Source organism: Struthio camelus, chromosome 19 (assembly GCF_040807025.1).
Source record: "Struthio camelus isolate bStrCam1 chromosome 19, bStrCam1.hap1, whole genome shotgun sequence".
Taxonomy (NCBI): Eukaryota; Metazoa; Chordata; class Aves; order Struthioniformes; family Struthionidae; genus Struthio; species Struthio camelus.
Genome location: NC_090960.1, coordinates 14,757,861 through 14,775,268, shown reverse-complemented (window position 1 = coordinate 14,775,268; position 17,408 = coordinate 14,757,861). Strand labels below are relative to the sequence as shown.

The window sequence follows — 17,408 nt, the reverse complement described above, 5'->3', positions numbered from 1 at the left end:
AACAGCACCTATGTGCAGTGCTGGAACCATAAGCTGTAGCAGAAAGGAGTAGGAGCCAGTCGACGGTAAGAAAGATTGAATGATTGTGCAGCACCATGGAAATACTACAACAGTGCTGAGTCTGCTCTAAACTGGATCTCTTACATAACCTTCCCAATACCGAGGAAAGTGCATTAGGACAAATACATTCACCTAAAACATGATTAAGCATGATTTTACCTGATTTACCTGGGAAATAGAAATATGTACAACACAGCAGAGCGCTAATGAACACAATTAAAGTTAATCACTCAGCAATGTCCAACACCTAATAAGATCTAAGAGCTAAATAGGGAGGGAAAAAAAAAAGACAGAGTAAAAAAGTAGTAGTTACTCAGGGTGTGTATGCAAAGGAATCTATGGTCTTTATTCTCTAGGCACAGGGGCGGTTACAAAGACTAGTTACAGAAGGAAGTGACGGGGGGGGTTTCACATTTTGTGCACGACCCTCATCACTTTGCTGCCCCATGACATCCTCACTCTTCCTCTTCTATCTTCCTGTGAAACTCCCGGCTCTTGGCTCGGAGCTTGTTGACCTGCGACTCTGCAATGTCAGCCCGCTCCTCGGCTTCTTCCAGCTCGTGCTGGATCTTGCGGAATTTGGAGAGGTTGACATTGGACAGCTCCTCCTGTAGGGGGAGAGGGAGGTGGTGGTGAAGAGCCCAGGGCAGGGGTTTCCAGTCCTCCTGCCGATGGGACTTGAGGGGCTGTTCCCTGGGTGGAGGAAGGGGAAGCCTTAGACCCTCCATCCCCTACACACCACTGCTTTCCCATAAGCTTCACACAGACCTCCTCAGTCTCCCTTGTTTAGAAGATTCCCTTCTAGACCAAGCCAAACAGGGTCTGAACACAGAACGGGATTAACCCTGCAATTTTTATCACCCTTCTGCTCTCTGGAAGCTGAGACGGAAATAGTCCGGGTGGTGCTTTAACTGAAAAGAAGATTTGTTAGTCTGGCTACTAAACGTGTAACTAGTTATCAGGTAAGTCCCTCGGGCCTTCTAAGTCCCTGAGGCAAGGTTAGGAATTTGTAAGAGATGGCGAGTCCGTGAGATCTCACAAATTGTCCCCTCAGCAGAGTGCAGCAACCCTTGTCTGTACTGGACTCTGCAGCAAAGATGCCACGCTCAGAGATTCCTAACACCAGAGGCTGTAGGACTTCCCTCAGTTCATCCCTGACTGCACAATGCCCAGAAGAAGGCAAGGTCTCCACACACAAATCTAAACGCAGTGCTGCACAGTGTGTCTTGGGAGTGCCCAGGAATCTTTCCTAGAGATACCTATGTGAAATTCATGATTTTTTGATGAAATTCAAGACTTTTTGATGAAATTTTTGATGAAAGTTCTTTTAAAAACTAATAGATGTGTTGTACTTGTTGTATTATTAACTAAGGACTGCTTCTTGCAAACTACACAGATCTTGTATACCTAAAAATTTTTATCTGCACTTGGTCTTGCCTTTGCTCTCTTTTTCTCTGTCTTGTTTGGTACCCAAGCACCAGGGTGATTTATCAGCCTGTCAAAGACGCTAAAGCCGTCCCTTGTGGACCAATGGCAGTTCCCACGTTTCTCATAATCATCTCCTCAATGAGCATGCTACCCCCCCTTGGAAAGTGACTCTTGCCACCACTCTGGGCAACACTTACAGCCTCTTCAGACTGTCTCTTGTAGGATTTCACTTTCATTTGCAGCTTGTCCACCAGGTCCTGCAGCCTGAGAATATTCTTCCGGTCTTCCTCAGACTAGAGCAGTTTGTAAGCAGGAAAGAGAGTGCATTGGTTTCCCCACAACAAAAATAACATTTCCCCATGGGAATCACATTAAAACGTTTTGGCTTCTTGGGAGAAGGTTGTGTCAGCACAAAGAGACCTCCTGCCTTACCTGGTAGGTCAGCTCCTTCACCCTCCTCTCGTATTTGCGCACACCCTTCACGGCTTCAGCGCTGCGCTTCTGCTCGGCATCCACCTCCCCTTCCAGCTCCCGCACCTGCAATGAGAAGCCCATCCTTGCAGCCTGCCCGGTGGTGCCCCATGGAACGTGCTCCCTGATGCACAAATACCTGCCCTATACGCACCCTGGCCTCCAGCTTCTGGATTTGCTTCTTGCCTCCTTTCAGCGCCAGCTGCTCAGCCTCATCCAGGCGGTGCTGCAGGTCCTTCACCGTCTGGTCCAGGTTCTTCTTCATCCTCTCCAGGTGGGCGCTGGTGTCCTGCTCCTTCTTCAGCTCTTCTGCCATCATGGCTGCCTGGAGAGTGAAGGAGCAGAGCCGGTTTGGGACAGGGGACATGTTGGGGCAGAATCCATCCACCACCAGCAATGAAAGGAGGCCCCCAGCTCACATCTGTGATGGCCTTCTTGGCCTTCTCTTCAGCATTGCGGGCTTCCTGGATCGTCTCCTCCATTTCACTCTGAATTTGGGAAATGTCCGTTTCCAGCTTCTTCTTGGTGTTGATCAAGCTGGTGTTCTGTGCAAACAGAAATTGCATGGTTTGAATTCCTAGGCCTGAAATACCCAACCTACAGTCAGAACCGAGTCTTTTCTTTTCCGATTTCCTATTCAGAAGCTGGAATTCTTTTTTAAATGGTTGTTGACAAAACATCAGTGGCAAATCAAGCAGTGGGCTGTGAGCATGCCTTCCCTGTGGACAGTGGTATAGAGGCCACCCTAGACGATTGTCATGACCTATCCTCTGACACATAAGCAGCCCTCTGCTGCGTTAAGTGTCTGCACAACTGGTTTCCACACCAAGCCCTTACCTGGGTATGAAGGAGCTGCACACGTTCCGTTGCATCCAGCAGCTCCTGCTCCGCCACCTTCCTCGACCGCTCCGTCTGCTCCAGGGCTGCCCGTAGCTCCTCAATTTCAGCCTGCAGCAGGTTTGCTCTGCGCTCCACCATGGCCACCTGCTCCTTCAGGTCCTCCTGCGTCCTGAGAGCGTCGTCCAAGTGTATCTGGGTATCCTGTAAATGAGGCAGCAGAAATTATCAGCAGGCATAGTATTCTTGGCACTGAAGAAATGAGCTAAGCCATTCACTTGTTTCTATCTCTGCTTAACGGACCTTGAGCACTGCCTGTGTGTTTCTCAGGTTCTTTTGGGCCTCTGCCGCCACGCGGTTGGCGTGGCTCAGCTGGATCTCCATTTCATTCAGGTCTCCCTCCATCTTCTTCTTCAGCCTCAGGGCTTCATTCCTGCTCCTGATCTCTGCATCCAAGGTGCTCTGCATGGACTCCACAATTCTGAGGTGGTTTCTCTTCAGCTGGTCGATTTCCTCATCTTTTTCTGCTATCTTGCGGTCAATCTCAGACTTCACCTGGTTCAGCTCCAGCTGGAGGCGCAGGATCTTCCCTTCTTCATGTTCCAGGGAGGCCTGAAAAAGAACAAAAAGCACACTATTAATAAAAGTGTATTTCCTAATGTTGATCTTTCTGAAACAACCTCTTATGCCACAAATCAGGGCTATTTTTTTCTCTATTATGTGGAAACTGAGGCTGCAGCTTCAAACTTAACAGGGAGAAAGCAATACCATATGCCTTACAACCTCAAGCTATTATTTTTCACACTGTCTCTCAGGATTTCCGGACTGGAAACCAGTGATTACGGCCGTGTACCTCAGCTTCCTCCAGAGCAGCCTGGATTTCAGATTTCTCCTGCTCAACCTGCTTCTTCACTTTCTCCAGCTCATGAATGGCCTTTCCTCCCTCTGCAATCTGCTCCGTGAGGTCAGCAATCTCCTCTGTAGGGACAGAGACAAATGGCAGGGTCAGGCATTGAGCAGGAGGGGAAAGGCCCTGCCGCCCCACGGTGACTCGCACCCTCGCAGCACTGCGGGCAGGGACCCATGTGGGGTGGTGGACAGACAGGCTTGTGGGAAAGCCCAGTCAGGAGCAGAGCGCCCGGGACTTACGCTGCAAGTTCTTGTTCTCACGCTTCAGCGTTTCCAGGTGGTCCAAGGACTCCTCATAGGCATTCTTCATCTTAAACAGCTCCGTGCTGAGGGAGCGCGACTCCTTCTGGGAGGCTTCCAGCTCAGCCTGCGTTTCCTCATACTTCTGCTTCCACTCTGCCAGGATCTGAAGAGCAACAGGGCCTGAGTATGGACGTGGCAGTCATGAGGGGATGCCCCGTCCCCAGACCACAGGGCGGGAGCCCAGGTTACCTTGTCAAAGTTCTTCTGCTTCTTGTCCAGAGCTGCGCAAGCAGCGTTTGCTCTTTCCACGTCGATCATCAGGTCCTCCACTTCATTCTGCAGCCGCTGCTTTGTCTTTTCCAGGGAAGCGCATTTGGCGTTCACGGCCTCAACGTGTTCCTCTGCATCTTGTAGACGTTGTGCCAGCTTCTTCCTGGGAGGTGATAAGCAGAGCTCCAGGTTAGGGGTTATAGGGAAGCTCATGGGCATTTGGCCACTTTGCGGTCTTTGACCCCAGTGCTTTTCACAACAGTTATTCTGTTCCAAGATTGCATGCTGCCCAATCAATCTATCTGTTCTGTGTCCTAGCTCCTACTGAGTATTTGGCCTGTGTTAGCCTTTTAAACATGAATGGGTACATTTGCTTTTCCAAGCCATGCTTGCCCCATAGCATACTCTCTCTCGCTACTGTACCCTAAAGTGTATATTGCTGCTTTTACCCACTTATACCCTAATCCAGTCTCAGCGACTCCTTCGTGTTTGCCTTGACAGTCTCAGTCCCCTCCAGCTGCTCCACATCCCAGTTCCCACATACTTGGCCTCCTCCAGTTCCTCCGTGCGCTGAATAGCATCCGTTTCGTATTTGGTTCTCCACTGGGCCACTTCACTGTTGGCCTTGGACAAGGCACGCTGCAGCTCACCCTTGGCTTCCTGCTCCTCTTCATATTGTTCCCGGAGCAAGTCACAGTCATGGCGTGCAGACTGCAAGGCGTGGGCCAGGGCATTCTTGGCCTGTGGGGACATTAGGATTGGTAACTTCAATACATATTTTGAGATGCTTCTTGACAGTGAAATTGTCAGGCAGCTGAATATTGCCCTAGGGGAAGGGATGGGTAAATTCTCACAGAGAAGGGTAAAGCTGGGAGCTGATGGATCCTTCCTAAATGTGTTCTAGGGAATCAGCTTGTGTTAGTGAAAGGTGGGAATGAATCTGTTGCTTTTATAAGTGTTCTATAAATATTCTAAATCTTCTGATAAAAGTCTAAAATTGTGTCTAAATCCTATATTATACAGCATCCCAAATTGCATCAAAGTGTTGTACATAACTTCCTCTAGAGTAGAAATTGGTATGTTTCCTTCCCAATCATGGGCATGAGTATGGATTATACATAGCTGCTGCTTCCTCCACTAATACATGGGTTTGGATAAAGAATATTTAATGATTCTTAATTTTATAATAAAAAATGTAGTATGCAAAGTCCTCCAGCTGCATGTAAGTTTGCAATGCCTTGTGAAAAGCAGGATCCTGCCCCAAGGGAAAGGATTATATTGTAAACATCCTCACCTTTGTTTCTTCCTCTAGATGTCTCTTCAGTTCCTCAATCTGTTGAGTAAATCCCTGCTTGCCTCTAGACAGCTGAGAAATCAATGCATCTTTTTCCTCCACCTGGCGTGAATATTCACCTAGGAAGTGTAAAACAAACAGGGAAGAATGCTATTATACTAGCAATAGTATGACAATTTGTGCCTGTAAACCTGTCTGTGTTGGAGTGGAAGAGAAGGCAAACCATTAATCACTTCGAACCCTGTGGCGTCGTCAGGACTTGCAGGTTCTCCCATTGCACATCAGGAATGGGAATGTCTCACCTGCTTCTGTCTGCAGACGAGCTCTTTGTGTATTGAGGTCATTGATCATGCGCTGATTCTGCTCCTCCTTTGTCTTAATCTCACTTAGCTGGTCTTCCAGGGTGCGGCACATCTTCTCCAGGTTTGCCTAGGCATCAAATACATGGAAGGGAAGAAAGTTGGATACACTGAGGTCTTGTATGAGAATGTGGTTAGTAGATGCAGCCTGTATGTCATACCATGTGCCTGAGAGCATAAGAACATCTGCAATTCCATACCTTGGCTTTGGAGACAGACTCCATGTTACTGGCCAAGTCGTCAATCTCCATCTTCAGCTCACTCTTCTCCTTCTCCAGCTTCTGCTTGACACGCTGAAGGTTGTCTATCTGCTCCCCAAGCTCAGCTGTGCTGTCCGCATGCTTCTTCCGCAAGGCGGCGGCTGTGGCTTCATGCTGCAGAGTGGCCTCTTCAAGGTCCCGGCGCATCTTCTGAAATTCTGCCTCACGCTTCTTGTTCATCTCGATCTGAGCTGCCGTGGCCCCCCCTGCTTCTTCCAGGCGCTCACTGATCTCCTCTAGCTCCCTGGAGAGGTCAGCCCGATGCTTCTCTGCTTTGGCCCGAGAGGTCCGCTCGGCCTCGATTTCCTCCTCCAGTTCCTCAATACGGGCCTGGGGAACATTAGGCACCGTTCACACCCATGCCCTGCTCCTACCTGGCCTCTGTCGAGGCCTGTGAGAGAAGGGTTGGAACAAAGACTTGCCTGCAGCTCCTTGATCTTCTTCTGCGATTGCATGCCCAGGGCTTGCTCATCCTCGATCTTGCTCTGGATCTGGCTGATTTCAAAGTCTTTCCTTTGCACAAAGCAAAACTTTGTTTGTTAGAGCCCAACGGAAAGCATACGTGCACCTGCACAGTGCAAAGGTGCCCCACAACCACACTTACTTCTTCAGTTTCTCATCCAGCTGCTGCTTGTCGTTTTCCAAGTCCATTATGGTGTCATGGGCCAGCTTCAGGTCTCCCTCGAGTTTCCTCTTGGCTCGCTCAAGGTCCATGCGCAGTTTCTTCTCTTGCTCCAGGGACCCTTCGAGCTAAACAGAACAAGGCCGTGAATGCTCTGCCAGCCAGGCCTAACTCCATAACTGTTTTTACTGGATGTGTGTGTGCTTACATCATCCACTTGCTGCTCCAGCTTGGTTTTAGCTTTGGTCAGCGTATTGACTTTGTCCTCTTCTGCCTGCAGGTCATCCAGTGTCTGCTGGTGGGCCTCTTGGAGGGCTTTCTTCTCTTTTGTCAGCTTGGCAATGTTCTCATCCAGGGCTGCCATCTCCTCAGTGAGGTTTTTCACCTGCACATTATGAGCAAGTGTCCAAAAACTGGAGAGATAACATGACTGCTGATGCAGTCACCTTTTCACTTCAGAATGCTCAGTCAAGAGCTTGGTTTTCCTTTTCAGTGCCCACCTCTCCTGCTGGCATGTTGCAAAGCTAGCAGTGTGCTAGGGGTATCAAGCTGTGGGAAACACATCTGTCCCTTGGCCCTTAATTTTAAACCCCATGTCTGTACCTTGTTCTCGGTGGCATGTTTTTCCTTCTCAACTTTGGCCAGAGTTAACTCCAGGTCGTCGATATCTTTCTTCAGCTCTGAACATTCGTCCTCCAGTTTCCTCTTCTTGGCTGTCAGCTCCGCATTGATTTCTTCCTCGTCCTCCGCCCTTTCAGTCACCTCCTTAATTTTGGCCTCCAGCTGGATTTTGGTTTTGATGAGTTGGTCACATCTTTCCTCAGCATCAGCCAAGCTATCTGCTTCCTGGAGGAGAAAAGAAATATTCTTGGGTTATAAGGTTTGAAGTTTCTCAGCTGTCGCTAAGTAGGCATGTGTGAGAATGAAGGCTGAAATGGACCTTCCGTGCAAACAACTGACCAAATGGCTCATTCTTTTTCTGTGGAGCTTTATATCGCCTCTCAACTGAAAAGAACATTCTAGAGTATTCTTCTCTGATCTGTTTTGTCTGCATTATTGTCAAAAATAAGAATAAAATCAGACTATCCTTTTTTTTTTAATTCTTAAAATATGCTCAAAAAGTCTTTAACCTTCTTTGAGATACTTCACATTCATGTGCACCCCATAAGAATGGTCACTGAAACTGTGTATTTATCCTTAAAGAAGCCTTAGCGTCTTTTCCCTTTGCAAACAATGTAGCTTAGCTTTAGTTTCTTAAGTCATGCTGCATCTGGTGGTATTTAATAATTTCTTGGAGGAAGAAGAATTTATTTCTCCCATAAAATCACAGCAGGTACTGGAGAGTTCTTCCCTTTTCAAAGAGTTACATAAGTGTGTTGTCCTCAGACAAAACGGAGTTTTGTTTTTAAGTCTGTGCTTGCCAGAGAATAATGTGACCATGCAAACTCCTGTTCCCATGGACAAATAAACGGCGATACTCACAGCCTGCACTTGGAGCTGCAGGTCATTTTTCTCCTGCAGCAAGGTGACCATTTTCTCCTCCAGTTCCTTCCTCTTTGCCTCAGACTTTGCAAGCTCTTCCTTGGTTTTCTCAAATTCTTGTTTCATGTTGGCCATCTCCTTCTCTGATTCTGCGCTCTTCAGCAAGGGCTTGATTTTGAAGAACAGTTTCATCCAGGGCCAGTGCTTGACGTTCATGAATGCACGAACATTGTACTGGATGCAGAAGATGGAATCCCTGAAATACAATTCATATGCCTGTTACATACCTTGAGCATGATGAATTGAGACTCAATTAGACAAGTACCATGAGAAAAAATTAAAGGTGAGAAATGTGTACCTCCTCTCCACCATTCTCCGGTACTCCACTCTCATCAGGAAGCCCCTGCACCTGGCCTGTGTCATGGTCATAATCTCTGCTAGCTTCTCATCTCTCATCTCCTCCAGAAGACCTATTAGCCCAGCTTTGAAGAACACCTTGAGAAAGGGAACATTGTAGCACATCAGTCTCAGATACTGCCAAACACAGGGCCAGAGTTTTTGAACTCAGAAGTTGTTTCTACCTTAGTATGACCAAATCTGTACTGGGTGTGATCCACATCAATGGACCCAAGGAGCTTCTCTGAAGCCTTCTTGCTATCTATGAACTGTCCCTCTGGGATAGCACTTGCATTTAGCACCCTGTACCTGTAGGAGAAAACAGAACATGAATAAATCCCCATCACCCCGACCACCGCTGTGTCTGAAGCCCACCACCTTCTCAGACTGTCTGACTGAAGCAATCACATGCCTGGGAACAGACCATTCTTTCAGGGCAGTGTGTAGAAATTTTCCATACTGTTAAATCAGAATCCATAGTAATCTTGATCCTCAGCAATATTATATCATCATGAAATGATAGTGAAAACATTTTTATGTTACTGCTCAGTACCAGTTTAAAATATAATGTTCCCAGTGTGCTAGGATGCTCAGGCTGTTCAGCTTAGGCAGAATGGGCAAATGGTGGAGTGCTCTTACCTCTGTTTGAAGTCGGCATAGAGGACTCTGCTGGGGAATCCTTTCCTGCAAATTCTGATCCCTTCCAGCACACCATTGCACCGCAGCTGGTGCAGCACCAGCTCATGTTCCATGGCACCTAACAAGCAACACCATTAATGACTACCCCATTGTTTGGTACTCTGGAGAAGAGCTCCTGTGGCTCAAGTTTTCCTCCAGTTTTATCCCCTTACCAGGTGTTTTTGTTTCATTTGGGATGATGCAGCGTACAAAATGGGGGTGAGTGCTCCGCAGATTTGTCATCAGCTTGTTCAAATTCTCCTGTGAGATCATGAGGTAAAGTTTAGATCAACCTATGAAAGTGCTGCATCCCTGCAGCTACGTATTGTAATACATATAAAAGAGTTAATCTTATGTGAGACTTAAACTAGAATGTAAAATTGTCATCTGAAGGTAAAAAAAAAAAAAAAAACCTTAGTCCTGTTCTTTCTTTGGATATCAGACATTGCTATCAAAAAGGTATATAATTTGACTACTGAGACATCATAATTTCCTTTTTACAAAATCTGGGGTTTATAATTTATTTGGTATTCTGAGACTTATAACTTTTAAAGCATAATGTTGTTTTGGGAATCATTCTAAATTCTATAGAAGCTGAAAGAAGTTGATCTGGTACGACATCAGTTTTAGGTTAAAAATAGAGGTGTATGAAAAAAGATCTGTGTGACAACAGTCTCACCCATTTGTAGGAGTTTCTGTTTTGACAGCATAATGGGAGAATATCATGGAAAAAGAAGAGACTAATCCATCAGTTACATGTAAAGTAAGTGGAGCTGAAGCACATGATTTTCTTCATCTCCTGGCTATAGGACTCCAAGAGATTATATCAACACATTTCACATTTAAAATTCCCTTTATTCAAGTTAAAAGTGACAAAGGTATGAAACCTGTACTTACCCGGAAAAGAGCTGAGACGGTCTGGAAAGAAGAACCCTTCTTCTTGCCACCCTTTTTACCACCACCCTCTGCAAATGGAAGAACAGAGAAACAATATTAAAATATTGATGTTGCATATTGGAAACTACATAACAGCAAACCACTTTAAATGTTTACTCTTCCCTGTTTTTATGCCCCTTCGATATTGTTCACCCCGAAAGTACAATTTCCTCAGAGCTGACCTGCATCTGCTCCACCATAAGTGGCAAAGAGTAAGGCCAGTGTCTTCACAGATGATTTCTGGTACAACCCAATGACAGTTTCATTCAGGGGGTCCTTGTTCTTCTCAAGCCAGCCAGTGATGTTGTAGTCCACTGTGCCAGCATAGTGTATGAGGGAGAAATGAGCTTCAGTCTTTCCTTTGGTAGGCTTGGGTTTCTGGAAGTTGCTGGACTTGCCCAGATGCTGGTCATAGAGCTTGTTCTTGAAAGAGGTGTCAGTTGCCTTGGGGAACATGCACTCCTCTTCCAGGATGGAGAAGATGCCCATGGGCTGGAAGAAAAGACAAGACAATAGACAAGAGGGCAAACCAGATTAGAAATCATCCATCCCTTTTTGTGAAAGCGGCTGCAGTCAAGACAGGAGACTGCAAAACAACTCAGAAGAGTATGTTGGCTTTCTGCACTTCTGGACAATAAGTGAAAGAAAATTAATTGGGACTCATCTTTTCTCAAATTTGATGTTTCATCTTAACTCATGGAAATTCTTTTCATCATTGCTGGGAACATTACCAATTGCAATAGTTCGGAACACTTCAATAACTGAAGTTTATCATTTTAATCCGAATATAGATGAGTTTATCATGTATCATTCAACAACTACAGAATTTCCAACTTAAGTGCTCCTGAATAGAAAGGATACCTTCTCAATGAGTTCAATGCAAGCAGCCAGGTCCATCCCAAAGTCAATGAATGTCCATTCAATTCCTTCCTTCTTGTATTCCTCCTGCTCCAGCACAAACATGTGGTGGTTGAAGAACTGTTGCAGTTTCTCATTGGTGAAGTTGATGCAGAGCTGCTCAAAGCTATTGAACTGCCAAAGGTAAAAAAAAAGATGCAAAGGTTTCAAGGCATAGTAATGACCATAACACTTTTGCCTGTGATGCTCTAAATATTCATGAGTCTCTCCAGCTATATACGTGATCCATTCCTTACATGTTTTCCTGGAATTTTTCTAGTGGGACTATACTTGAATTCTGAAGAGAGAAAAGACTTCTAATACCGTGTGATTAGAGATTTTTCTTCTCTGTTATTATTCTTTTATTAATGTAACATGTAGCTTTTAGTTAGCATTCTCCCTTTAATGACAGTTATCTCTTATCTCTTTCGAATCTCTTAACTCTAAAACAATTTTTGGTAAATCACATCAGCACACCTAGCAGAACAAGTTTATTACTGCACTCTGAATTCTGTAGCAGTAAAACTGCCTCAGTTCCCCACTGAAAAAATTTTCTGCTCTTAAGATGTTGGCTCTGGATATTTCCATGCTCTGGTATGAAAGTTGTGATACATCTAAAAGCTTTTTGGGTTCTAACTGTTGAAGAGGTCAACCTGTCCAACAGTGAAGCTTCTTATCATTGTATTTTGTGCTCAGGGGAAAAAGGTATACAAGTGAATTTAGGAAGTCTCTGACTCTTCATAAAAAGAAGCATTGGAATTTTCTGAACCCTCATTGTCCCTTCCATGAAGCTACTGTGAAATTCTTGTTCCTTACATCAAAGATCTCAAAGCCAGCAATGTCCAGGACACCAATGAAGTACTGTCTGGGTTGTTTGGTATCCAGTTGCTGGTTGATACGAATGACCATCCACAAGAACATCTTCTCATAGACAGCTTTTGCCAGGGCACCAACTGCATTGTGCACCTAGAGCAAATGGAAAATACACAGAAATTACTTCACAAACTAAAGAGAAAATCTGCGGTTTTAACCGTGTGTTCCCAGTCACCAGTTACCTGTTCCACCGTTTGACCCTTGGTCACAAATTCATTTCCAACCTTGACTCGGGGGTAACACATGGCTTTGAGCATGTCGGCTGAGTTCAGACCCATCAGGTAGGCAGCCTTGTCAGCAACTGAATGATGACAGAGAGAGAGAGAGAGAGACATGAAAGTTGTGAAAGGTAATGTTGGTAGTTTTTGAAAGTAGGTGTCAGTAAGAAACCTTTCCTTGAATATTTTCACGAAATTTATAAACTCAGTAATTTAATAGAAATAATTCTTTTAAAACTGTTTCTTGAAAAATACATGAAGATTCCCAATTGGAGACATAGTCCAGCGCTAAAAAAAGAACTTATATTTAAATAGTGCATGACCTGCATTGCCAACAGGAGAAGTATATACCTTTCCATAGCTGACTCTACAGCCTGTGTATGCACAGAGGGAAAGCTTGGGGAATGGGTGTTTCCAAAAGAGGCATATCATTACTCTATGTATACTAAATGGAAAAAACCCCATGGAACTAGCCCCACAAAAAAGCTAAATGAAGGCATGTCAGTAAAAGAGGCCAGGGATCAGATAATCCAATTCACAGTTTCATGGAGACTAAAATAATCATTTCCTAGTTTTTGCTTGTGTAAGCTAGGGATTTTATCCTGACTAAAAGATTATCTTCCACAAACTCAGTTCTTTATTAAGGTGTCATTTCCAAGAACCTTCTGTGCCATCTGGCTCTGCCTGCTCCTCTCGTTGTTTCTGCTTGAACTTCAAGTTCCCATAGTGCATGACAGCCCCCGTCAGCTTGTAAATGGCGGTCTTCTCATCAGCAGTGAAGCCCAGGATATCAATGGCACTCTGCAACAGAAACAGTAAAGTAAAAACATTGCCTAGTAACCTTAAGAACACTCATAAAAACTTTTCCCTTTATAATACTTACATCTGTAGCCATCAGCTCCTCCTGGTCATCAATGCTGGGAACAGTGACCTCACCTTGACTCACAAAGTGGTAGTCATATGGGTTGGTGGTAATGAGGAGCATGTCTGAAAGCCGGAACAGGTAGGAAAGAGGCTTAGTTTTGTCAGCTAGGTAGGAGAGTGAGCTGTTGCTCAGCTCTCTTCCTCCAAAAAGAGTTAGGGATCCTTCCTACCAATTAGCTCTGGCTTCTTGTTGGACATGATCTGATAAAATATGTGGTAGCTTCTTTCTGCCTTGAGCTGGAAAGTGACTCTGGACTTCTCCAGCAGATCTGGCAAGGAAGAGAGAAGGAGTTAGGCACAAGACAGTGCACAGAACAGGAAGACGGAAAGGAACGTGCTGAGTCAAGGACGGTCTCTTACATGTTTCAATGTCAGCAGAAGCCAGTTTCCCTGTGGCCCCAAAGTGGATTCTGATGAATTTGCCCTGTTCAGGGAAGAAAGAAGCATTTCAGCCTAGCTGCATTCCTTTGCCGTCTCCTTCGGTGAGACTAGCACGAGGCCCATCATTACGCTTGTAAAGAGAGGGAGAGATTTTGTCCAAAGCAACGACTTACAAAGCGTGAGGAGTTGTCATTCCTCACAGTCTTGGCATTTCCAAAGGCCTCCAGCAGGGGGTTGGCACTGATGATTTGGTCCTCAAGGGTGCCCTACGACACGATAAGTATTGTTAAGTTACAGTGTTTAATCCATGTGGCAATTGCAGGCCAAGGGTTCAGTCTCTCTCTTCTGCCTCACCTGCATTTTGCCTGACTGCTCCTCCTTCTTCTTCTCCCCACTAGCTGCAATTGTTGCAAAGTACTGGATGACACGCTTTGTGTTCACAGTCTTCCCTGCACCGGATTCTCCGCTGTGAAGCCAGAGAGAGAAGCAGAGAACGTATGGTCAGGCAGCAGGTTCCGTGGCACAGAGCAACCCATCAGGAACCCGATCAGGGAATGTACGTACGTGATCAGGATTGACTGATTCTCACGATCTGTGAAAGACAGATATAAGAAGACATTTCTTAGTGCTGTTCAGCAGCTGTGAGTGAAATAAACCATGAAATTAAGCTTCCTTAAGGTGCAGGGACAGTAGATATCTGATTCCTGGTGAAAAGCCCTGGGAATTTGTCACTTAATCCTCCTTAGAAATCTTTGAAGTTCGCAGCAGTAATAAATGAAATCTGATATGGAGTAATACAGATATGGATATGAATTCAATTATACTAACTTCTTCTTCGGAGAAGACTCTTTCAATCAAGACTGTTATTCCTGTACATGATAAAGAACCAAAATCAAATATTCTTTTTTTTAGTTTTAATATGATTGAAATAACAGAAAATTGTAAAGTACCGTGAATTAACGTTTAGAGGTTTTTCAGGTCAGACCAATGGCCTACCAAAATTCAAGAAATTCATGAAAAATGTTATCCTTGGGATGGACTTTGCATGAATTCATGTACTTTATTGATTAGTATAGGGCTTTAAGATACATAATCTTCTTTGACAAAGAATTTCCCAAACTCAAGTATGTTTTATGCTATGAATGACCTCCTTTGCTTTTTTTTTTAAACTTTGCAACTGCTGGTTTCTTTTGGTGCTTCCTAGTTATTCTACTACAAGACAGAGGGAAATAATGATGTCTATCAATTCTTTCTCTACCACTCTTTATTTTCCAAATTCCTGTCATGTCTCCCCTAAGTTTGCTCTTCTCCATCCTCAAAATCTGCTTAATTGTTTTCCATATAGAATTTATTTCCTGCCTATGAACATTGTTACGTTGTTCAGTGAAAATTTTGCAGTTCCACTGTCTCCTTTTTTAACATGGGAAAGCTAGATATACCTACATTACTGAAGATATCAATGTTCCACTGATTTATGGAATATGATATCATAGTACTTTTGCTCTTTTGATTCTTTTTCGTCTAATAATTCCTAATATTCATTTTTGTTTCCTTCTGCATTACTGAACATTCAACCAATGTTTATGTAGAATTGTTTATTGTAAGCCTGAGATCTCATTCTTGAGAGATAATACCCATTTCATGGCCAATTATTCTGGCAATCTTTTGTTCTCAGAAAGTAAATCTCACTTTTCTAGTTCATTTACAAATCTATTAAATAACACAAGTCCTATCAAAAATTATTCCACTGTGAAAACTCTTGATTTCTGTGGTGTCATTTATTTGTGTTAGTGTCTTCCCCTTTATCTCAGCTTACTTTCTTTAAGAACCTTTCATAAGAGACTTTGTTGAATGCCTTTTAGAAATCAAATATCCTGTAACAGTTGGATTTCTGTTGCCTATTTACACTCTAACTCCTTGAAAGAACTTCAGTAGTTTGATGAAGAATGACTTCCCAGTGTAATAAACATTTAAACTTTTCCACAAAATATCATATTCATTGATATGTCTAGTAATTGTACACTTTATTTTACCTCCTGTTAATTTATCTAGTATGAATGGCAGGATTATTGGTAGGGGTTCCCTAAATGTATGGTAAAATGTTTTTACAAATTGCAGTCATGTTACTCTCTCTCTAATCCTCCTGTAACAAGTCAGTTTTAAGGAGCTGCACACTACCATCAATACTACAGCAATTTCAACCATGAGTCCTTAGGACTCATAGGTGAATTCCACCTGATCATGATGATTTTGACTTTCCTTTTAGTGTTCTGTCTTGTCTTCCTAAAGGCACTTCAGTTACAGACAGACACTCTGATGATGCTCATATAAGAACAGATTCCAGAAAGGAAATTTTTCCTAAATACCTCAGTGAATATTGCAGCTGATCCATGAAGTCCTCATAAAAGATATATTAAAAAAATTGTTTTTGTCATCATGCCTCATTATCCAACATGGAGGAATATAAAGCCTTCATTTTTATTGTATTTTCTTCCTTTTAGGCTCCCTTAGCTTTCTTCATCTGTGACAATCACTTGTTATCGTCTGGGGCAGTAAAAAAGCTCTGGTAGTGCACTTGTTTGGATATAGAATTTCAAAACAGTGACTCTTTCTTACTTCTTGAAAGTTATATTATGTTACTAATGTTTGATTCTATGCTTTTTGTTAAGATAGAGCACCCATACTCCTGCAGTATTGCTTATTCTGCTTTCTTTCATACTTCTTACCCTGGAATTACACGGCTGAATTTCTAGACTTCCTCCTACTACATTCCCAGCATTCTTTCTCTGACATTCATCTCATTTAAATGCAAACATTCCTACTCCCTCAGCTTACATACATGATAGATACACACCTCCCAATTCTCAAAAAAATTACAACATACTTCTAGAAGAAAAGAAAAGATTTTCCTTGTGCTACTCGCTGCAATTCCATTTGAAGGAAACCAAGCAACTCACCAGTTAACATAAACTGATAGGCATTGTCAGAGATGGAGAAGATGTGGGGAGGAGCCTCCTGGCGCTTTTTGCCTCGGTAGGCCAACACCACCTCTGGGTTGTACACCGGCAGCCACTTGTAGGGGTTGACAGTGACACAGAAGAGACCCGAGTAGGTCTGTGAGGAAGGGAGACAGCAAGTTGGCATCCATTCAGCTTAACGTGGCAGTTCTTCCTAGCTAGCTGCAAGAGGACTGCTGCTGGTACTTACGTAGATCATCCAGGCTGCATAACGCTCTTTGAGGTTATACAGCACAGCGGGTTCATGGAGGTGGGTCATCATGGCCATGTCCTCAATTTTGTCATACTTAGGAGGGTTCATGGAGAAGACTTGATCTTCCTTCACGGTCAGAGTCTGCCAAGGAAGAGAGAGGTCCATGCATGTCAGCTAAGAGCTCAGAGCGGGAGTTAAATGCTGCTCTGAAGCCTTGTGTTTTACTCACTTCTCCTGCATCGGTCTTGACAGTGACCTTTCCTCCTTCCCTGCTCTGGATTGTCCCTTTCACAAAGGATTCCTTAGGATGAGCCACAAAGACCGATGACTTGGCATCGAAGGGTTTGTTCTGGGCCTCGATTCTCTCCTTTTCTGACTTTCGGAGGTAAGGAGCCGCTTCCCCAAAGACGGCCATCTCAGAGTCTGAAGAGGCCATGTCTGCGCTTTACTGAAAGCACGTCAGCAGAGGACTCTAGGAGGAAAGAACACATTTACCACCAATTAGACAGTAGTTTTCTGTGCTAGTGAGGAAATATCTTACAGTTTCTATCTTTCTAATATTTAAATTAATATTACATTTTCAATAACATCTTTTGGAAGTTAGTTTTGATTTGAAATCTTAAATATCTATATCTCACTTAGAATTTAATCTTGTAACCT

General features: G+C 44.0%; 1 protein-coding gene across 1 annotated transcript; it reads right to left on the bottom strand.

Moving 5' to 3' along the window:
* Nucleotides 1-397: 397 nt before the first annotated feature.
* On the bottom strand, nucleotides 398-17,184 carry LOC104148467 (myosin heavy chain, skeletal muscle, adult). Its single transcript, XM_068914065.1, has 38 exons — nucleotides 16,978-17,184; nucleotides 16,746-16,889; nucleotides 16,496-16,652; nucleotides 14,103-14,130; nucleotides 13,893-14,004; nucleotides 13,712-13,804; nucleotides 13,518-13,581; nucleotides 13,328-13,426; nucleotides 13,117-13,220; nucleotides 12,896-13,034; nucleotides 12,198-12,316; nucleotides 11,959-12,108; nucleotides 11,107-11,277; nucleotides 10,428-10,737; nucleotides 10,207-10,274; nucleotides 9,483-9,570; nucleotides 9,271-9,388; nucleotides 8,817-8,940; nucleotides 8,594-8,730; nucleotides 8,236-8,491; nucleotides 7,357-7,599; nucleotides 6,962-7,138; nucleotides 6,736-6,881; nucleotides 6,554-6,644; nucleotides 6,072-6,461; nucleotides 5,815-5,941; nucleotides 5,513-5,631; nucleotides 4,763-4,959; nucleotides 4,198-4,381; nucleotides 3,946-4,111; nucleotides 3,650-3,774; nucleotides 3,100-3,408; nucleotides 2,797-3,000; nucleotides 2,379-2,504; nucleotides 2,114-2,284; nucleotides 1,921-2,025; nucleotides 1,686-1,781; nucleotides 398-668 (listed from the first exon to the last, which is right to left on the bottom strand). The coding sequence occupies exons 1-38, from the start codon at nucleotides 17,182-17,184 to the stop codon at nucleotides 516-518; spliced, it is 5,817 nt and encodes a 1,938-aa protein (XP_068770166.1). The 3' UTR covers nucleotides 398-515.
* Between the last annotated feature and the right edge of the window lie 224 nt (nucleotides 17,185-17,408).

Bases quoted from the DNA above. Each gene is read 5' to 3' on its own strand.
- LOC104148467 (XM_068914065.1), bottom strand. From the start codon at position 17,184: ATGGCCTCTTCAGACTCTGAGATGGCCGTCTTTGGGGAAGCGGCTCCT. The intron at 13,221-13,327 runs GTAGGAAGGATC...TCCGGCTTTCAG, and splicing joins CAAGAAGCCAGAGCTAATTG to ACATGCTCCTCATTACCACC. The intron at 13,035-13,116 runs GTAAGTATTATA...TTTCTGTTGCAG, and splicing joins AGGAGCTGATGGCTACAGAT to AGTGCCATTGATATCCTGGG.